This window comes from Arabidopsis thaliana, chromosome 5 (genome assembly GCF_000001735.4).
Source record: "Arabidopsis thaliana chromosome 5, partial sequence".
Classification (NCBI taxonomy): domain Eukaryota; kingdom Viridiplantae; phylum Streptophyta; class Magnoliopsida; order Brassicales; family Brassicaceae; genus Arabidopsis; species Arabidopsis thaliana.
Genome location: NC_003076.8, coordinates 20,442,027 through 20,454,693, shown reverse-complemented (window position 1 = coordinate 20,454,693; position 12,667 = coordinate 20,442,027). Strand labels below are relative to the sequence as shown.

Genomic DNA, 12,667 nt, shown 5'->3' with positions numbered 1-12,667 from the left:
GATATCTGATTATGGTTTTCAGGAGCCGATTAGATGTCATTTTTAGTCATTGGTTTTAGCTTTCATCAACGCTTTTGAAAATTGAACTCAAATTATTTTGGCCTAACTTATGTCATTCAACTAAAAGACATTACAATAACTGTTGTCTAAAGACTAAAGAAAGATCTTAAATTTAAGAAAGAAGATACTATTTGTCAAAAGAGGACTAAAATGCTAAATTTCGGAAAGAAAATGAAGGAAGGTGGTGGGAAGTGTGTGTGATTTAACTTGATATTGGGAAAAGCACGTAATAACAACTAAGTTAGGAGAAAAGTAACAAAAAAAAAAAAGATAAACGCGGACACACACAGCTAACACGCACATCACATCACTACAAAGAGGATGCAGTGTCATGAATTGCGTTTGCTTCTAAAATCTGTAACCGATAATCCATCTTGTTTCAGAAAAATAAATGTATTCGTTCGCCGGCTTGAATTCGACGCGATAAGGCCGAGGAAAGAAATCTTGCTAGAAACGGCTCTTTGTGTACTATATAGTCTTAATTTTGGTGGAGTAGGTCGGTGTGAATAAGGAAATATAAAAGCCTATTGGGTCAAGTAAGGCCCAATAATAGATTACTGTTTATATAAGATATTAGACTAAACTTTAGTCTAATCAGATTATAACATTTTTTTATTTTTATCTCACTCTTCTTCCTCTTCACCTGTAATCTCTCCAAAATCAGAAAAATGACTTCTTCAGTACTAACCCCAAGCTTAAAGCTTTTAGCTATGACGAATTCTTCCTCTTCGACCCTTTTTTGTATTCCTTCTATCTTCAACATCTCGTCCTCTGAATCTCACCGCTTCAATTTTTCCTTATCCTCACGACCCGTTAATCTCACACTCTCTCTCAAATCCAAAACTCTTCGTAACTCATCTCCTGTTGTTACTTTCGTTTCCCAAACTTCGAATTGGGCTGAGGAAGAAGAAGGTGAGGATGGAAGCATCGGAGGTACTTCAGTCACTGTAGATGAGAGTTTCGAGTCTGAAGACGGTGTTGGATTCCCGGAGCCACCGGAAGAGGCTAAATTATTCGTCGGAAACTTGCCGTACGATGTTGATAGTCAAGCTTTAGCTATGCTCTTTGAACAAGCTGGTACTGTTGAGATTTCAGAGGTATATATTGCTAATTTGTGCTTTTTGACATTTGAATCCAAATGGTTGAGAAAATTGGAACTAAATTTTTCTGTGGCATTGTTACTTCTTGAGAAAGTTAGTTTAGTGTTTCGAATTCATAGTTTGATTTGTCTTGAAGGAATGATTGTGTTTCATGGGTCTGCTTTGAAATCTGGTTTTATAGTTTATTTGGCTTAAAGGAATGATTATGTTTCATGGGTCTGCTTTGAAATCTGGTTTTTGCAGGTTATATACAATAGGGACACTGATCAAAGTCGTGGATTTGGGTTTGTAACAATGAGTACAGTTGAAGAAGCAGAGAAAGCTGTTGAGAAGTTCAATAGTTTTGTAAGCAATCATTTTCTTGTTTCTCAATCTTCTGGGTCATTTGGATAGTGATTATAGATGTTGAAGTTGATTGGTATACAACTGTAGGAAGTGAATGGGAGGCGTTTGACAGTAAACAGAGCAGCTCCAAGAGGATCAAGACCTGAACGACAACCTCGTGTATATGATGCTGCGTTTAGGATCTATGTTGGGAACCTGCCATGGGATGTGGATAGTGGTCGTTTGGAACGATTATTTAGCGAGCATGGGAAAGTAGTTGATGCCCGAGTGGTTTCTGATAGAGAGACAGGTCGTTCACGTGGGTTTGGGTTTGTTCAAATGTCGAATGAGAATGAAGTTAACGTTGCCATTGCTGCTCTTGATGGACAGGTAAAAGAAATCACTCCTCCATGCGTTTATGGTTATCTTCTTGTGACTTTACCATTTCTTTTATTCATTGCTCTCTGTGTTTGCAGAATTTGGAAGGCAGAGCAATTAAAGTGAACGTGGCTGAGGAACGAACAAGGCGTTGATTTTGATAGCTCAGTGAGTGTTAATATTGTGAGTTATGATTAGAAATGTTCTCACTTACAATTCCAATGTAGCGAGTATGTGAAACCAAACTTGAGTTCAAGCTTTTGTAAACATATTTTCTTTATTACCCATCAAAACATATTACAAAACATTACACAACCTTTTATATGTACACTAAGACGTGGGATGTAGAGTTTTCTCTTTGTTGTTGTTGTCAAAATCCTCCTAACTGTTCGACACGGCTAGTGAGGGGCACATACCGGACTGAAGTTTCGGTATGTACCTTGATTGAACCATCCTCGTTTTTGTCGATTACCTTGAGCTCTTGAAAATAGGTTCCTAGTGGAATCACCATTCGTCCACCGGGTTTTAGCTGATCCAAAAGGGGCTGAGGGATTTCTGATGCCGCTGCTCCTACGTGTATTGCATCATACGGTGCAAACTCTTGCCAACCTTTTCTTCCATCTGCCATAAGATACAATTGAGTCAAAAGATGCCAGGCAAGGAACTCATAAGGGAGAGCGAGTACTTACCCCCAACATGTAAGGAGAGAGATCCTTTCTTAAGAAAGGAAGCAGCAACACTCTTTTCGATATTCTTGATAGACATATCAACCAATTCAGGGATATGATCCACGCCAACAACACGTCCCTCAGCTCCAACCATCAAAGCAAAACAGCCAGTCAAGTACCCGGTTCCTACAAACATAAGCTGATTATTATCTTCACTTCCCAAACTCGACTTTAACATACCAATAACATCAAGTCAAAGACCTGAGCCGACATCTAAAGCGCGCATCCCGGGGTGGAGCTTATCTTCCAAGAGCTGCAAGCAAGTAGCATGCATATGCGGAGCAGAAATGGTAGCATTATAACCTATAGGTACAGGAGTATCAACATAAGCTGAAGAACCAACTGGTACAAAGAGACCTCTATCTAAAGCCTCCATAACTTGAGCTACTCTTTTCGACGATATCACACCGTACCGCTTCAAATTTTCCACCATCCCTCTCTTGCCGCTCGAGCCAGTTCCACTCTGGAATTGCTAACACCATCAACATATTAAAAATCGTCTATAAGCACAAAATCAGTCACACAACACAGAGAAACACCAAATAACCCATTTGTATACCTTATGTGTTGAGAATAAACTGAAGCAGAGATTCCTGGCAAGAGAACATACCTCCATGTGGAAGAAGAGAGCACCGGAGAAGCGAGAGAGATTGAGATTCAGAAACTGAGATGATGATGATGATGAATTGTAGCGGTGAAGTCTACGTGGCGCACAATAGAGACGACCATAAGCTGTTATTGTTGGACATAATAAAACCTGAGCTCTCATTTTCTTTTTTCGCTTTTTAATAATTTTGTCAATTCTAGTTTCTTCTCTGATGATCTGTTGTTCTGTTTGTGTGTTCGTGTTCATTCTCCAGAGTTGGATTCATTGGTTGCCACGTGGACCATGACGTGATCTCTACTCTTTGCACTTTGCAGGAACAGAACACAATGTAAATGGGCTTTTATAGGCCCAATAATAATATTGCTTTCCGGCTACTACTAACAAAACTTCAGGTAAAACGGTGCAATTAAATTCTAATTAATCAATCATTAATACAAAAACTGATTATAATCAATTTTCAATAAACTAAATTTGTGGGGGAAAATCCCCAATTCACTTGCAGCTTTTGTAATTTCTCTAATTTGGGTCGTAACTCGTAAGCGGCGGTGGAATTCAAGTCGCCACCGGTTCCGATCAAAGTCTTCCGTTATACGCAAACCCTAATTCCTCACTACACGACTCTTTTTGATCTGAATCGAGAGATGTAAGTCTTGATTTGATCTCCTTTTCTTGTTGCATAAGCTTTTGCGATTGTTGAAATTTTGATTCCGATGAGTGTCGGAACTTTCAGGGTACAGGAGGAGAAAGCTATGGAAGCAATAAATGACGCTTTGAGAGCTTTGCGGAAGCGTCATCTTCTGGAAGAAGGAGCTCATGCTCCTGCGATTTCTGCTCTCTCTAAGCCTTTAATCTCTCAGGTAATCTTGTTTTGTTCCTTTCTTCATTGCTTCAGATTTCACCAGTTTCAACTTTATACCTTGTTATCGAAGTATACAAATTGCTAGTAAACATTGAAAGATTTGCACTATGGAATAAGTAGTTAGATGGAACAAAGGCTCTTTTAATCCTTGTAGATTCTTGTAATGCGTTTCATTGGATTTCAGAAAAAAAAACAATTGTAGCTCTCAGTATGTTTGTTCAGTGCATTTTGTGAGTTCATGTGTCACAGAGAAGTATAAAAGTATATGTAGTTTAGTTAAGTTTATACTTGCTTCAATTATATAGTATGCCTCAAAGTTTGTATTGAATCCTTTTGTTTTGGTTCAGCGTCTCTGTAGATTTGGTTCTTTCTACTTTTATGCTCTGGAATATTTGACACATGTCTTGATCTGGTTTGAGTATCTGTATGCAGGGTTCAGAATGGAAGGAGAAAACAGAAAAGCTGGAAACAGAGTTACAGCAATGTTACAAAGCTCAATCTCGACTATCTGAACAACTGGTGATAGAAGTAGCTGAATCCAGAACTTCAAAGGCTATTTTACAAGAGAAGGAGTTGTTAATTAATGACTTGCAGAAGGAATTAACACAAAGAAGGTAAGAATGGTTTTACAGTGACTGTAAGGAATTATGTTGTGCGATATTTAAAACTAGAGTTGTTCTGTAGGGAGGATTGTACACGATTACAAGAAGAGTTAGAGGAAAAGACCAAGACGGTGGATGTACTTATTGCTGAAAACCTGGAAATACGGTCTCAGTTGGAGGAGATGACAAGTAGAGTGCAAAAAGCAGAGACTGAGAATAAAATGTTAATTGATCGGTGGATGTTGCAGAAGATGCAGGATGCAGAACGTCTTAATGAGGTACATAGGGACTTTTATTTTTCATGAGTCTTTAATGGTAGAGTTTGTTCGTCCCCTTTCTTCGATTTGGTTAGGATGGCCTTAATTCTTTCTTCTTACGTAGGCAAATGATCTCTATGAAGAAATGCTAGCTAAGCTGAAGGCAAATGGTTTGGAAACTCTTGCTCGGCAGCAAGTTGATGGTATTGTCCGCCGCAATGAAGATGGAACCGATCACTTTGTTGAGTCAACCATTCCGTCAACATGTGCGAATCGTATCCATGCTCATGAAGGTGGCTGTGGTTCAATAGTCTTTGAATACAACTCTGGTACTCTGTTTACTGGTGGGCAAGATCGAGCAGTAAAAATGTGGGACACCAATAGCGGAACTTTAATCAAAAGCTTATACGGTTCCCTTGGGAATATACTTGATATGGCCGTAACCCACGACAATAAATCCGTGATCGCAGCAACCAGCTCAAATAATTTGTTTGTATGGGATGTTAGCTCGGGTAGGGTACGCCATACACTCACAGGCCACACGGATAAGGTTTGTGCTGTGGATGTGAGCAAATTCTCTAGCCGACATGTTGTCAGTGCAGCATATGACCGTACCATAAAACTTTGGGATTTGCATAAAGGTTACTGCACTAACACAGTACTCTTTACCAGCAACTGCAATGCAATCTGCCTCAGCATAGATGGGCTTACGGTATTCTCAGGCCACATGGATGGGAATCTTAGGTTATGGGATATTCAAACTGGGAAACTTCTGTCCGAAGTAGCTGGACATTCTTCTGCTGTGACCTCAGTATCATTGTCCCGGAACGGAAATAGGATCTTGACGAGCGGGAGAGACAACGTGCATAATGTATTTGATACCCGGACTTTGGAAATATGTGGGACACTGAGAGCATCGGGGAACAGATTAGCATCGAATTGGAGCCGGTCATGCATAAGTCCAGATGATGATTATGTGGCTGCGGGATCTGCAGATGGTTCGGTTCATGTATGGTCGCTATCTAAAGGCAATATAGTGAGCATTCTCAAGGAGCAAACATCTCCTATACTGTGTTGTTCTTGGAGTGGGATCGGGAAACCATTGGCATCGGCTGATAAAAACGGGTACGTTTGTACGTGGACATGATTATGAAACAGGTTTAACACTGGTTTGATAACTCAATGCGTCGTATGTTTCCTCAAAAGGATGGGCGTGTGTACTCTTTGTCTTTTGGTGTTCTTTCTCTCAAAGAACTTGCATTTGATGACACGTGTTTCTTACCGTATATAATTGTTTTCTAAGGTCATTTGAGTGTATTGCTCAATTTTTTTTTCGAAAATAGATTTTAAACATATCACTGTGAGCTTGCTAAAAGAACACTAAGAGGGTATTCTCAACGCTTCGGATGCTGAATTAAAGCTCAAATACAGTTTCTGAAAGTTGTTCTGTTTGTGAAATGGTAATATGGAAAAAAAAAAAAAAAATGGTAATATGGTATGTCGAGTTTTGGATGAATTTGTTTTGGGAATAATTGTATTTGAATCAAAAAGCTATACTTAAGCTTATTTTGGTAGATAGTTTATTGACATATTGGTACGTTAAACATATTTTAGTGGATAATTTTTTTCCATTAGTGAACTACTTCAAGGGTAGAAATTTGAAATTTCTCGTACCTTCTTTTGTGTTTATTGAAGTCTTTGACTTTTATTCAAACGACAGTACTTAGTTCTCACATAATTACAACTTTTTTCTTCTGATTTATGACCAAGGTTTTCCTAATGAATTGAGCTTCGAATTGTTTTCGGAAACATGTATTTTTTCTATCTCCTAGGTGTTTTGCTTTATAAGATTTTTTTCACAAGTGGTTGGGACTAGACTCTCTTTATCTCAACAAATATTAATTTGTACTTTCTATATGAGAGTAAAGTGGTATTAACCCTATATAGATGAGTAAAGTCAGTTAGCACTTGTATGAAATTTCTTTATTTTTAAATAAAATTAATTGATGGCCATAAACAATGATGACAAATATCCATTTATAATAAAATCTATAGAATAAAATTCTTCGTCTTCTAATATTAGGGCTTTCTGCAAGTTACTTTCTTCGTCTTCTAATTTTCAAATGATTTTTCTTTTGCAAGTTACCTTCTTTTTGTTTTTTTTGTCAAAGCTTTTGCAAGTTACCTTCAACTTCTAAAAAATACATACAAAGTAACAAACCCTACCAAGTCGAATTTAATGTGCAACATAACCATTATGTGTATTTTGAAGAGAAGGTATGGTCACATACATTAGTGTTTTAAAATTATAAGAATAGATATAGGTTTCTCATCAAAAATGTTTTGATTTGATATATTATTTATCATAAATTGAAAGTGGTAACCGAGGTTATTTAAGACTTTGTGGGGTTAATTTACTTTTTTTGTAAGGCAAGGGTAAACTTTTTTTTTCACAAAACCCATATTAATTAGGAGGGTTTTAGTAATGCAACAAAAAGTTATGTTAGTGTTGTAGATCTTCCATGTTAATTAGGATTTAGGGTTTCAAAACCCAAAAAAAAAAACGAACGGAGACATAATGAAGAGAGGAAGCGAAGAGATCAAAGAAGAGACCTCACCATTGCCGGCTAAACATTTTCAGCGCCGGGAAGTTTCCATCGCCGAAGATATCGGTATTCCTATCGATCTAATGGTGGAAATACTCAAGAAACTCCCTGCAAAGTCTCTCATAAAGTTCCAATGCGTCTCCAAACAATGGTCATCAATTATAGGCAGCAGTAGAGACTTCATAGACTCGATCGTGACTCGTTCTTTGTCTCAGCCTAGTCGTGATATACTCATCTCATTTTCCACCACATTGACAAATTCCCTAAAACAGATTTCTTCATCTTTTCCTCTACGTACCCTAGATATACTGACAAAGAATCAGTGTCAGTACTTTGGGGATCGTATCAATACGTCCATGGCTTGATTTTTTGTTGGTCGACAGCCTATACTGAGGCAGCTATATATAACCCTACCACGAGGCAGTCCCTTTCTTTACCGGAAACCACGGCCGGCCACTCCCATGTGAGCACTTCCTTCTTAGGATACGACCCTTTCAAGAATCAATACAAAGTAATATGCCTAGACAATTATAAGAGGCGGTGTTGTCATGTTTTCACATTGGGAGATGCCATAAGGAAGTGGAGGAAAATCCAATATAACTTTGGACTTTACTTTCCATTGTTACCTCCAGTTTGCATCAAGGGAACTATCTATTACCAAGCAAAACAATATGGTTCTACGTATGTATTGTTGTGTTTTGATGTTATATCCGAGAAATTTGATCAGGTCGAGGCTCCAAAGACAATGATGGATCATCGATACACTTTGATAAACTACCAAGGGAAGTTAGGATTCATGTGTTGCCAAAACCGGGTGGAAATTTGGGTTATGAAGAATGATGAGAAAAAACAAGAATGGTCTAAGATATTCTTTTACGAGATGGCGGGTTTTGAGAAATGGCACATTGCCCGTGCCACTCCTAGTGGTGAGATCGTTTTTGTCAATAGGTTGTTACTAAGTTGCCAAACATTATATGTCTACTATTATGGTCCGAAGCGAAACAGTATGAGAAGGGTTGAAGTCGAAGGTACTAAGTATAGACGTAAACATCTTGTTCATATATGCCCTGTTCCGGATCACGTCGAGAATACGATGCGTTTGTAACTTATACACCAACAGAATTTTTCCGTATCCAAGAAGGCGAAAGGTCCCTTCAGGAATTCTAAAATTTGTTTGCTTTCATAAGTCAAATTCTTAATATATCTTAATGCTCATTGCAAAGAGCCCAAACAATAATAATACATCAAATAAGCTTCTCTCCTAAGCCTCTCTAAATATATCCACATTGCTTCTTCTGCTCTTGTTTATATCATTGTATACAATATGTAATGTAATCCGTATGATAATTATTGCAGGAAGAACCATAACCACATCATCATGTTCCACCATAACGTCAAACCATATAATTATAACTAAAGTCACCCAATTTCTTCATACATAGCTTTTAAGGGCAACTTGGTCATGGTCATCTCTTGCTCTCACAACTTAATACCTGATGAACAAGCTTGTCTGGCAGCTCCTTATTCGCCTGCGAAAGCGGGATATAGATTCAAGATTTTAACCACATTACTGCAAAACTTTATAAGAGATGTTTGATTTTTTACTCACTTGGAAGTGCCTCATGTGAAGTATCGGCTCACACCCGACATCCGCGATGAGTTTTCCTTGAGGAGTTTGTCTTTTAAATCGCTCCGCTATGAATCCTCCATATACATTTTCCAAGTCAGGTAGTTTGTGGCAAACTTTCAAGAGCGAGCTAAGCGAGTTCATCTGCATTATCACACAAGCTTTGAGTTTGATGGAGCAAATAGATTCATTTAGCGATCTATATCAAATGAATGATGATAAAGCAATAAATGACCTTCATATATGGGCATGATGCACATCCGCCATGAATAGAGCAACCTTCACCACCTGCTACTCCCGGTACAACCGGTAGTGCCACATCACCAACTTTAATGGAGTTTGAACTATCTGAAGAAGTTTTTGTCATCGAGTCTGATGAGACAGGAAACACTACTTCCACCTTCAATTTCGAGTTAGCAGAAGAACCTAGCAGACTTCTGATCACCGCGACAATCGATGTTACCATTCCTGACTCTGTTCCAAGAACAAACTGGAGGTGGTCATCAACATTCCGGTCCACTGCTTCCTGAACCTTCTGCTTGATGAAGTCTAGTATGTTTTGTGTTGATCCAACAACACCCATCTCTCTTTTCTTTGCTTCCATTGCTAGTGAAAACATTTCACCTGGAACCTCAAGATGTGCTGTAAGAAAGGCGTCACAGTACATGTACTTTATTCTCTCCACTACCTCGTGACCGAATAGATGATGTACAATGCAGGTTCCTTCCTGGAACACAATCATATAAGCAAACCTTCTATTGACACTTAAATACTACCACGAACAACAAAAGGTAAAAGTTACCTGGAAATAGTGAAGACGGGGAAGCAATGATTTAATGGAATCTAAGCTGTGTTTAGGGTGAATATTGGCGATTTCTTCATTAGTCATCAATGTCATCTGCTGGAATAACTTTACAATATTCGCTCCCATGTAAGAATCAGGACCATACCAAACAGTTAACTCTGGCATTTGAGCAAACGCCTATTGACAAGAGAGAAGAGAAATAGCTTTAAAAAAGCAAGATGAAGAAAAAAAAAAGAAAAGAAGATTGAAGAAAGCAAGAAACAAACCTGCAGAATCGTCTGTACAACATTAGATGAAGTGCAAGTAATGGTAGGTACAAGCTCATGAGCAAAAGCTTTTGTCTCCAAAGATGTATTTATATAAACAACATGCAGTGAAGGAGGAGAACGAGAAGCAGCTTCAAGATAATTCAAGTAAGCAGGAGCAGAAGCAGCGTCAGCAAGTGAACAACCAATGGTCTCATCTGACATCCTGTACACACCAACCTACAAAACCGAATAATATGTAAAGACTCACTATCACAAAACAAAATATAAGAGAAAAAAACCCTTCTCTAACCTTTTCAAACCCAGCTTGATCTAGGATGGCACGAACATTTTCGGACATGAAATCAACACCAAGAACTGTTATAAACTGACATCCAGCTTTAGCCATCGTGACAGCTGAGTCTGCCATGACAAGAGAATCAGATATAGAGATATGTGGCCAATGCTTTTGAGCAGCAGTCAAGACCCCTTGCACTTCTGGATCCATATAGAAATGAGCAACCACTCCTATCTTCTTTTCCTTCAACACATTGACAAGTTCTTCAACCCGTGACTCCTCCGGAAACAAATATTTCGCCTGCAAGTAAAAAAACAGAAATCAAACAACAAATCTTAATAAGCTACACAAAGTATAAGTCTTGCAAAAGAGTTGAATCTTAACATTGTAACATCTAAATTTCAGGAAAACTCAGCTAGATACATCAGGACAAGAGTGACTCAGAGTCTAGTCTTGCAAACGAGTTCAAAACAACGAGAAATACTATTCAATCGCACCATTGTAACATCTACATTGCTGCAAAACTCAGCTAGATACATTCACTAACACACAAACAATGATAAAGGAAGCTCATTTCTTAATCCACATACTCTAATACTTCAAATTCAAACTGAGAATTAAACAGAGACAGATTCTCACCTGAGCTTGAGCAAAGCTTCCTTTAGCTTCAATGCCATGAGCCGTTAACACAAGTGAAGGAAATGGCTCAAAGGAAGGAACTTTACCTTCCCTCTCCGCTACTAATCGTCGAGTCTTCTTCTGCATACTCACAAGAACATTATACCAAGTGTTAACTCTCGATCTCTCTCCACCCAACAAACCAACATTAAGCTCAGCTAAATCCTCAGTCTTCAACTCCATAACTTCTACAGGAGAAGCCTCATCAAGAACTTGAATCAAACAAGAACACATCCCTTTCGACACATCTGAATCACTATCTGCACAAAACCTCATCTTCCCATCTTGACCTAACTCAGCATCTAGCCAAACACGAGCTGTGCAGCCCATAACTCTGTTTGATTCAGTCTTGGACGACTCGGGCATTTGAGGAAGGAGACTAGCGTAATGGAGAACCCATTTGAGTCGATCAATTGGCTCTGTCAAGGATTTGAATTCCTTGACTAATCTCTGAAGCTTATAGGGTACAAGCTCTGTGGTCTGTGATGAAGAAGAAGAAGAAGCAATAGCTGAGATTGAGAAAGGTGACGCATTTACGTCTCTTGAAGATGATTGAAGGCATTTAAAGGATCTAAGGAGAGGATTGATTGTGTAAATCCTCCTTTGAGAACCGAAATTCAGATGAGTTGTTCTGAAATTAGGAGAAGGGTTAGGGGTCCGAGAGAGGAGGGAAGACAAAGAAGAAGATGTAGGTGCGACGGAGAGAGCTAACGCCATTGGAAGCAGTTACAAAAGGTTGAATCTTTAGACGGTGGTGATGAAGATGAGAAGTAGGAGAGGAGATGGTGGAGGAATTTGATGCTCAATGCAAAATGCAAGTGTTCCACTTTGCTTTGAAAATAGCTTTTATGCCAATGAATATCATTTTATTTTAAACAAGAAAATATCATTTCCAACAGTCTTTTTTTTATATAATGTTTTATGGCTATTGGGATTTTCAAAGTCCTATATTCTATTTTAGACTCAAAAAAAAAAAAGTCATATATTCTATTTTCTACTTTTTCTATTGGTCCTACAGAATATTAGAAAGTTTTACATTTGACCCCCAAAAAAAGAATATTTTCTAATTCTTTTGAGTGTTTTTAGAAAAAAATATATTTGCCTGATCGGGAAAGCATCGTTGACAGTGGCACAGAACTATCTTTACTATTTTTTATGTTTTCATTGTTTTTCTTTAAATCAAGCTGTTTTACATGTTTTTCTGGTTATATAAAGACATTGTTGTTTTTGTTTGTTGTTAATATATGGGTATGAAAGTTTGCTTGTTACCAAATAAAGAACGACATGTTTGAAACTTTTATATCCAATCCATTTTTTGTTGTAGTATAATCTCGTTTAAGCATGTTTAACAATTAAGAAAATTTTAACAAGGAACACTAGATAACTGCGAAATCTAAACCTTTTTGGACAAACCAAATTAGTTTCTTAATGGAGTTTTTATATGTGTAATAATATCAAGAAGACTTGTTCCACTTGGTTAATCTATTAAAGAA

The 12,667-nt window shown here is 38.0% G+C and overlaps 5 protein-coding genes across 8 annotated transcripts; 3 read left to right on the top strand and 2 right to left on the bottom strand.

Moving 5' to 3' along the window:
• The first annotated feature begins 652 nt into the window (after positions 1-652).
• Positions 653-2,207, top strand: CP31B (chloroplast RNA-binding protein 31B). The gene is made up of 4 exons (NM_124404.4): positions 653-1,157; positions 1,404-1,505; positions 1,593-1,874; positions 1,961-2,207. The coding sequence occupies exons 1-4, from the start codon at positions 729-731 to the stop codon at positions 2,015-2,017; spliced, it is 870 nt and encodes a 289-aa protein (NP_199836.1). The 5' UTR covers positions 653-728; the 3' UTR covers positions 2,018-2,207.
• Positions 2,125-3,466, bottom strand: PIMT2 (protein-l-isoaspartate methyltransferase 2; the record flags this gene model as incomplete). Of its 4 annotated transcripts, NM_001344883.1 has the most annotated exons (5): positions 3,150-3,161; positions 3,004-3,053; positions 2,792-2,893; positions 2,552-2,716; positions 2,233-2,483 (listed from the first exon to the last, which is right to left on the bottom strand). In NM_001344883.1, the coding sequence occupies exons 3-5, from the start codon at positions 2,862-2,864 to the stop codon at positions 2,233-2,235; spliced, it is 489 nt and encodes a 162-aa protein (NP_001331546.1). In that variant the 5' UTR covers positions 2,865-2,893; positions 3,004-3,053; positions 3,150-3,161. The 4 variants fall into 4 exon arrangements, with proteins under 4 accessions (NP_199835.2, NP_001078740.1, NP_001119406.1 ...); NM_124403.2 differs by lacking the exon at positions 3,150-3,161 and adding an exon at positions 3,201-3,466 and having other exon boundaries at positions 2,125-2,483; positions 2,792-3,062; NM_001085271.1 differs by lacking the exon at positions 3,150-3,161 and adding an exon at positions 3,201-3,466 and having other exon boundaries at positions 2,125-2,483; positions 2,792-3,053.
• A 165-nt stretch (positions 3,467-3,631) lies between these two features.
• Positions 3,632-6,384, top strand: AT5G50230 (Transducin/WD40 repeat-like superfamily protein). Its single transcript, NM_124402.4, has 5 exons — positions 3,632-3,840; positions 3,928-4,054; positions 4,489-4,670; positions 4,741-4,936; positions 5,040-6,384. Coding segments are annotated over exons 1-5 (1,530 nt in total). The 5' UTR covers positions 3,632-3,838; the 3' UTR covers positions 6,063-6,384.
• A 1,109-nt stretch (positions 6,385-7,493) lies between these two features.
• AT5G50220 (F-box family protein) lies at positions 7,494-8,626 on the top strand (the record flags this gene model as incomplete). Its single annotated transcript, NM_124401.1, has 2 exons — positions 7,494-7,845; positions 7,905-8,626. 2 exons carry the CDS (start codon positions 7,494-7,496, stop codon positions 8,624-8,626), a joined length of 1,074 nt encoding a protein of 357 aa, NP_199833.1.
• Positions 8,627-8,643: 17 nt separating this feature from the next.
• On the bottom strand, positions 8,644-12,081 carry QS (quinolinate synthase). Its single transcript, NM_124400.3, has 7 exons — positions 11,136-12,081; positions 10,512-10,796; positions 10,220-10,438; positions 9,951-10,130; positions 9,384-9,875; positions 9,131-9,292; positions 8,644-9,050 (listed from the first exon to the last, which is right to left on the bottom strand). The coding sequence occupies exons 1-7, from the start codon at positions 11,889-11,891 to the stop codon at positions 8,988-8,990; spliced, it is 2,157 nt and encodes a 718-aa protein (NP_199832.1). The 5' UTR covers positions 11,892-12,081; the 3' UTR covers positions 8,644-8,987.
• Between the last annotated feature and the right edge of the window lie 586 nt (positions 12,082-12,667).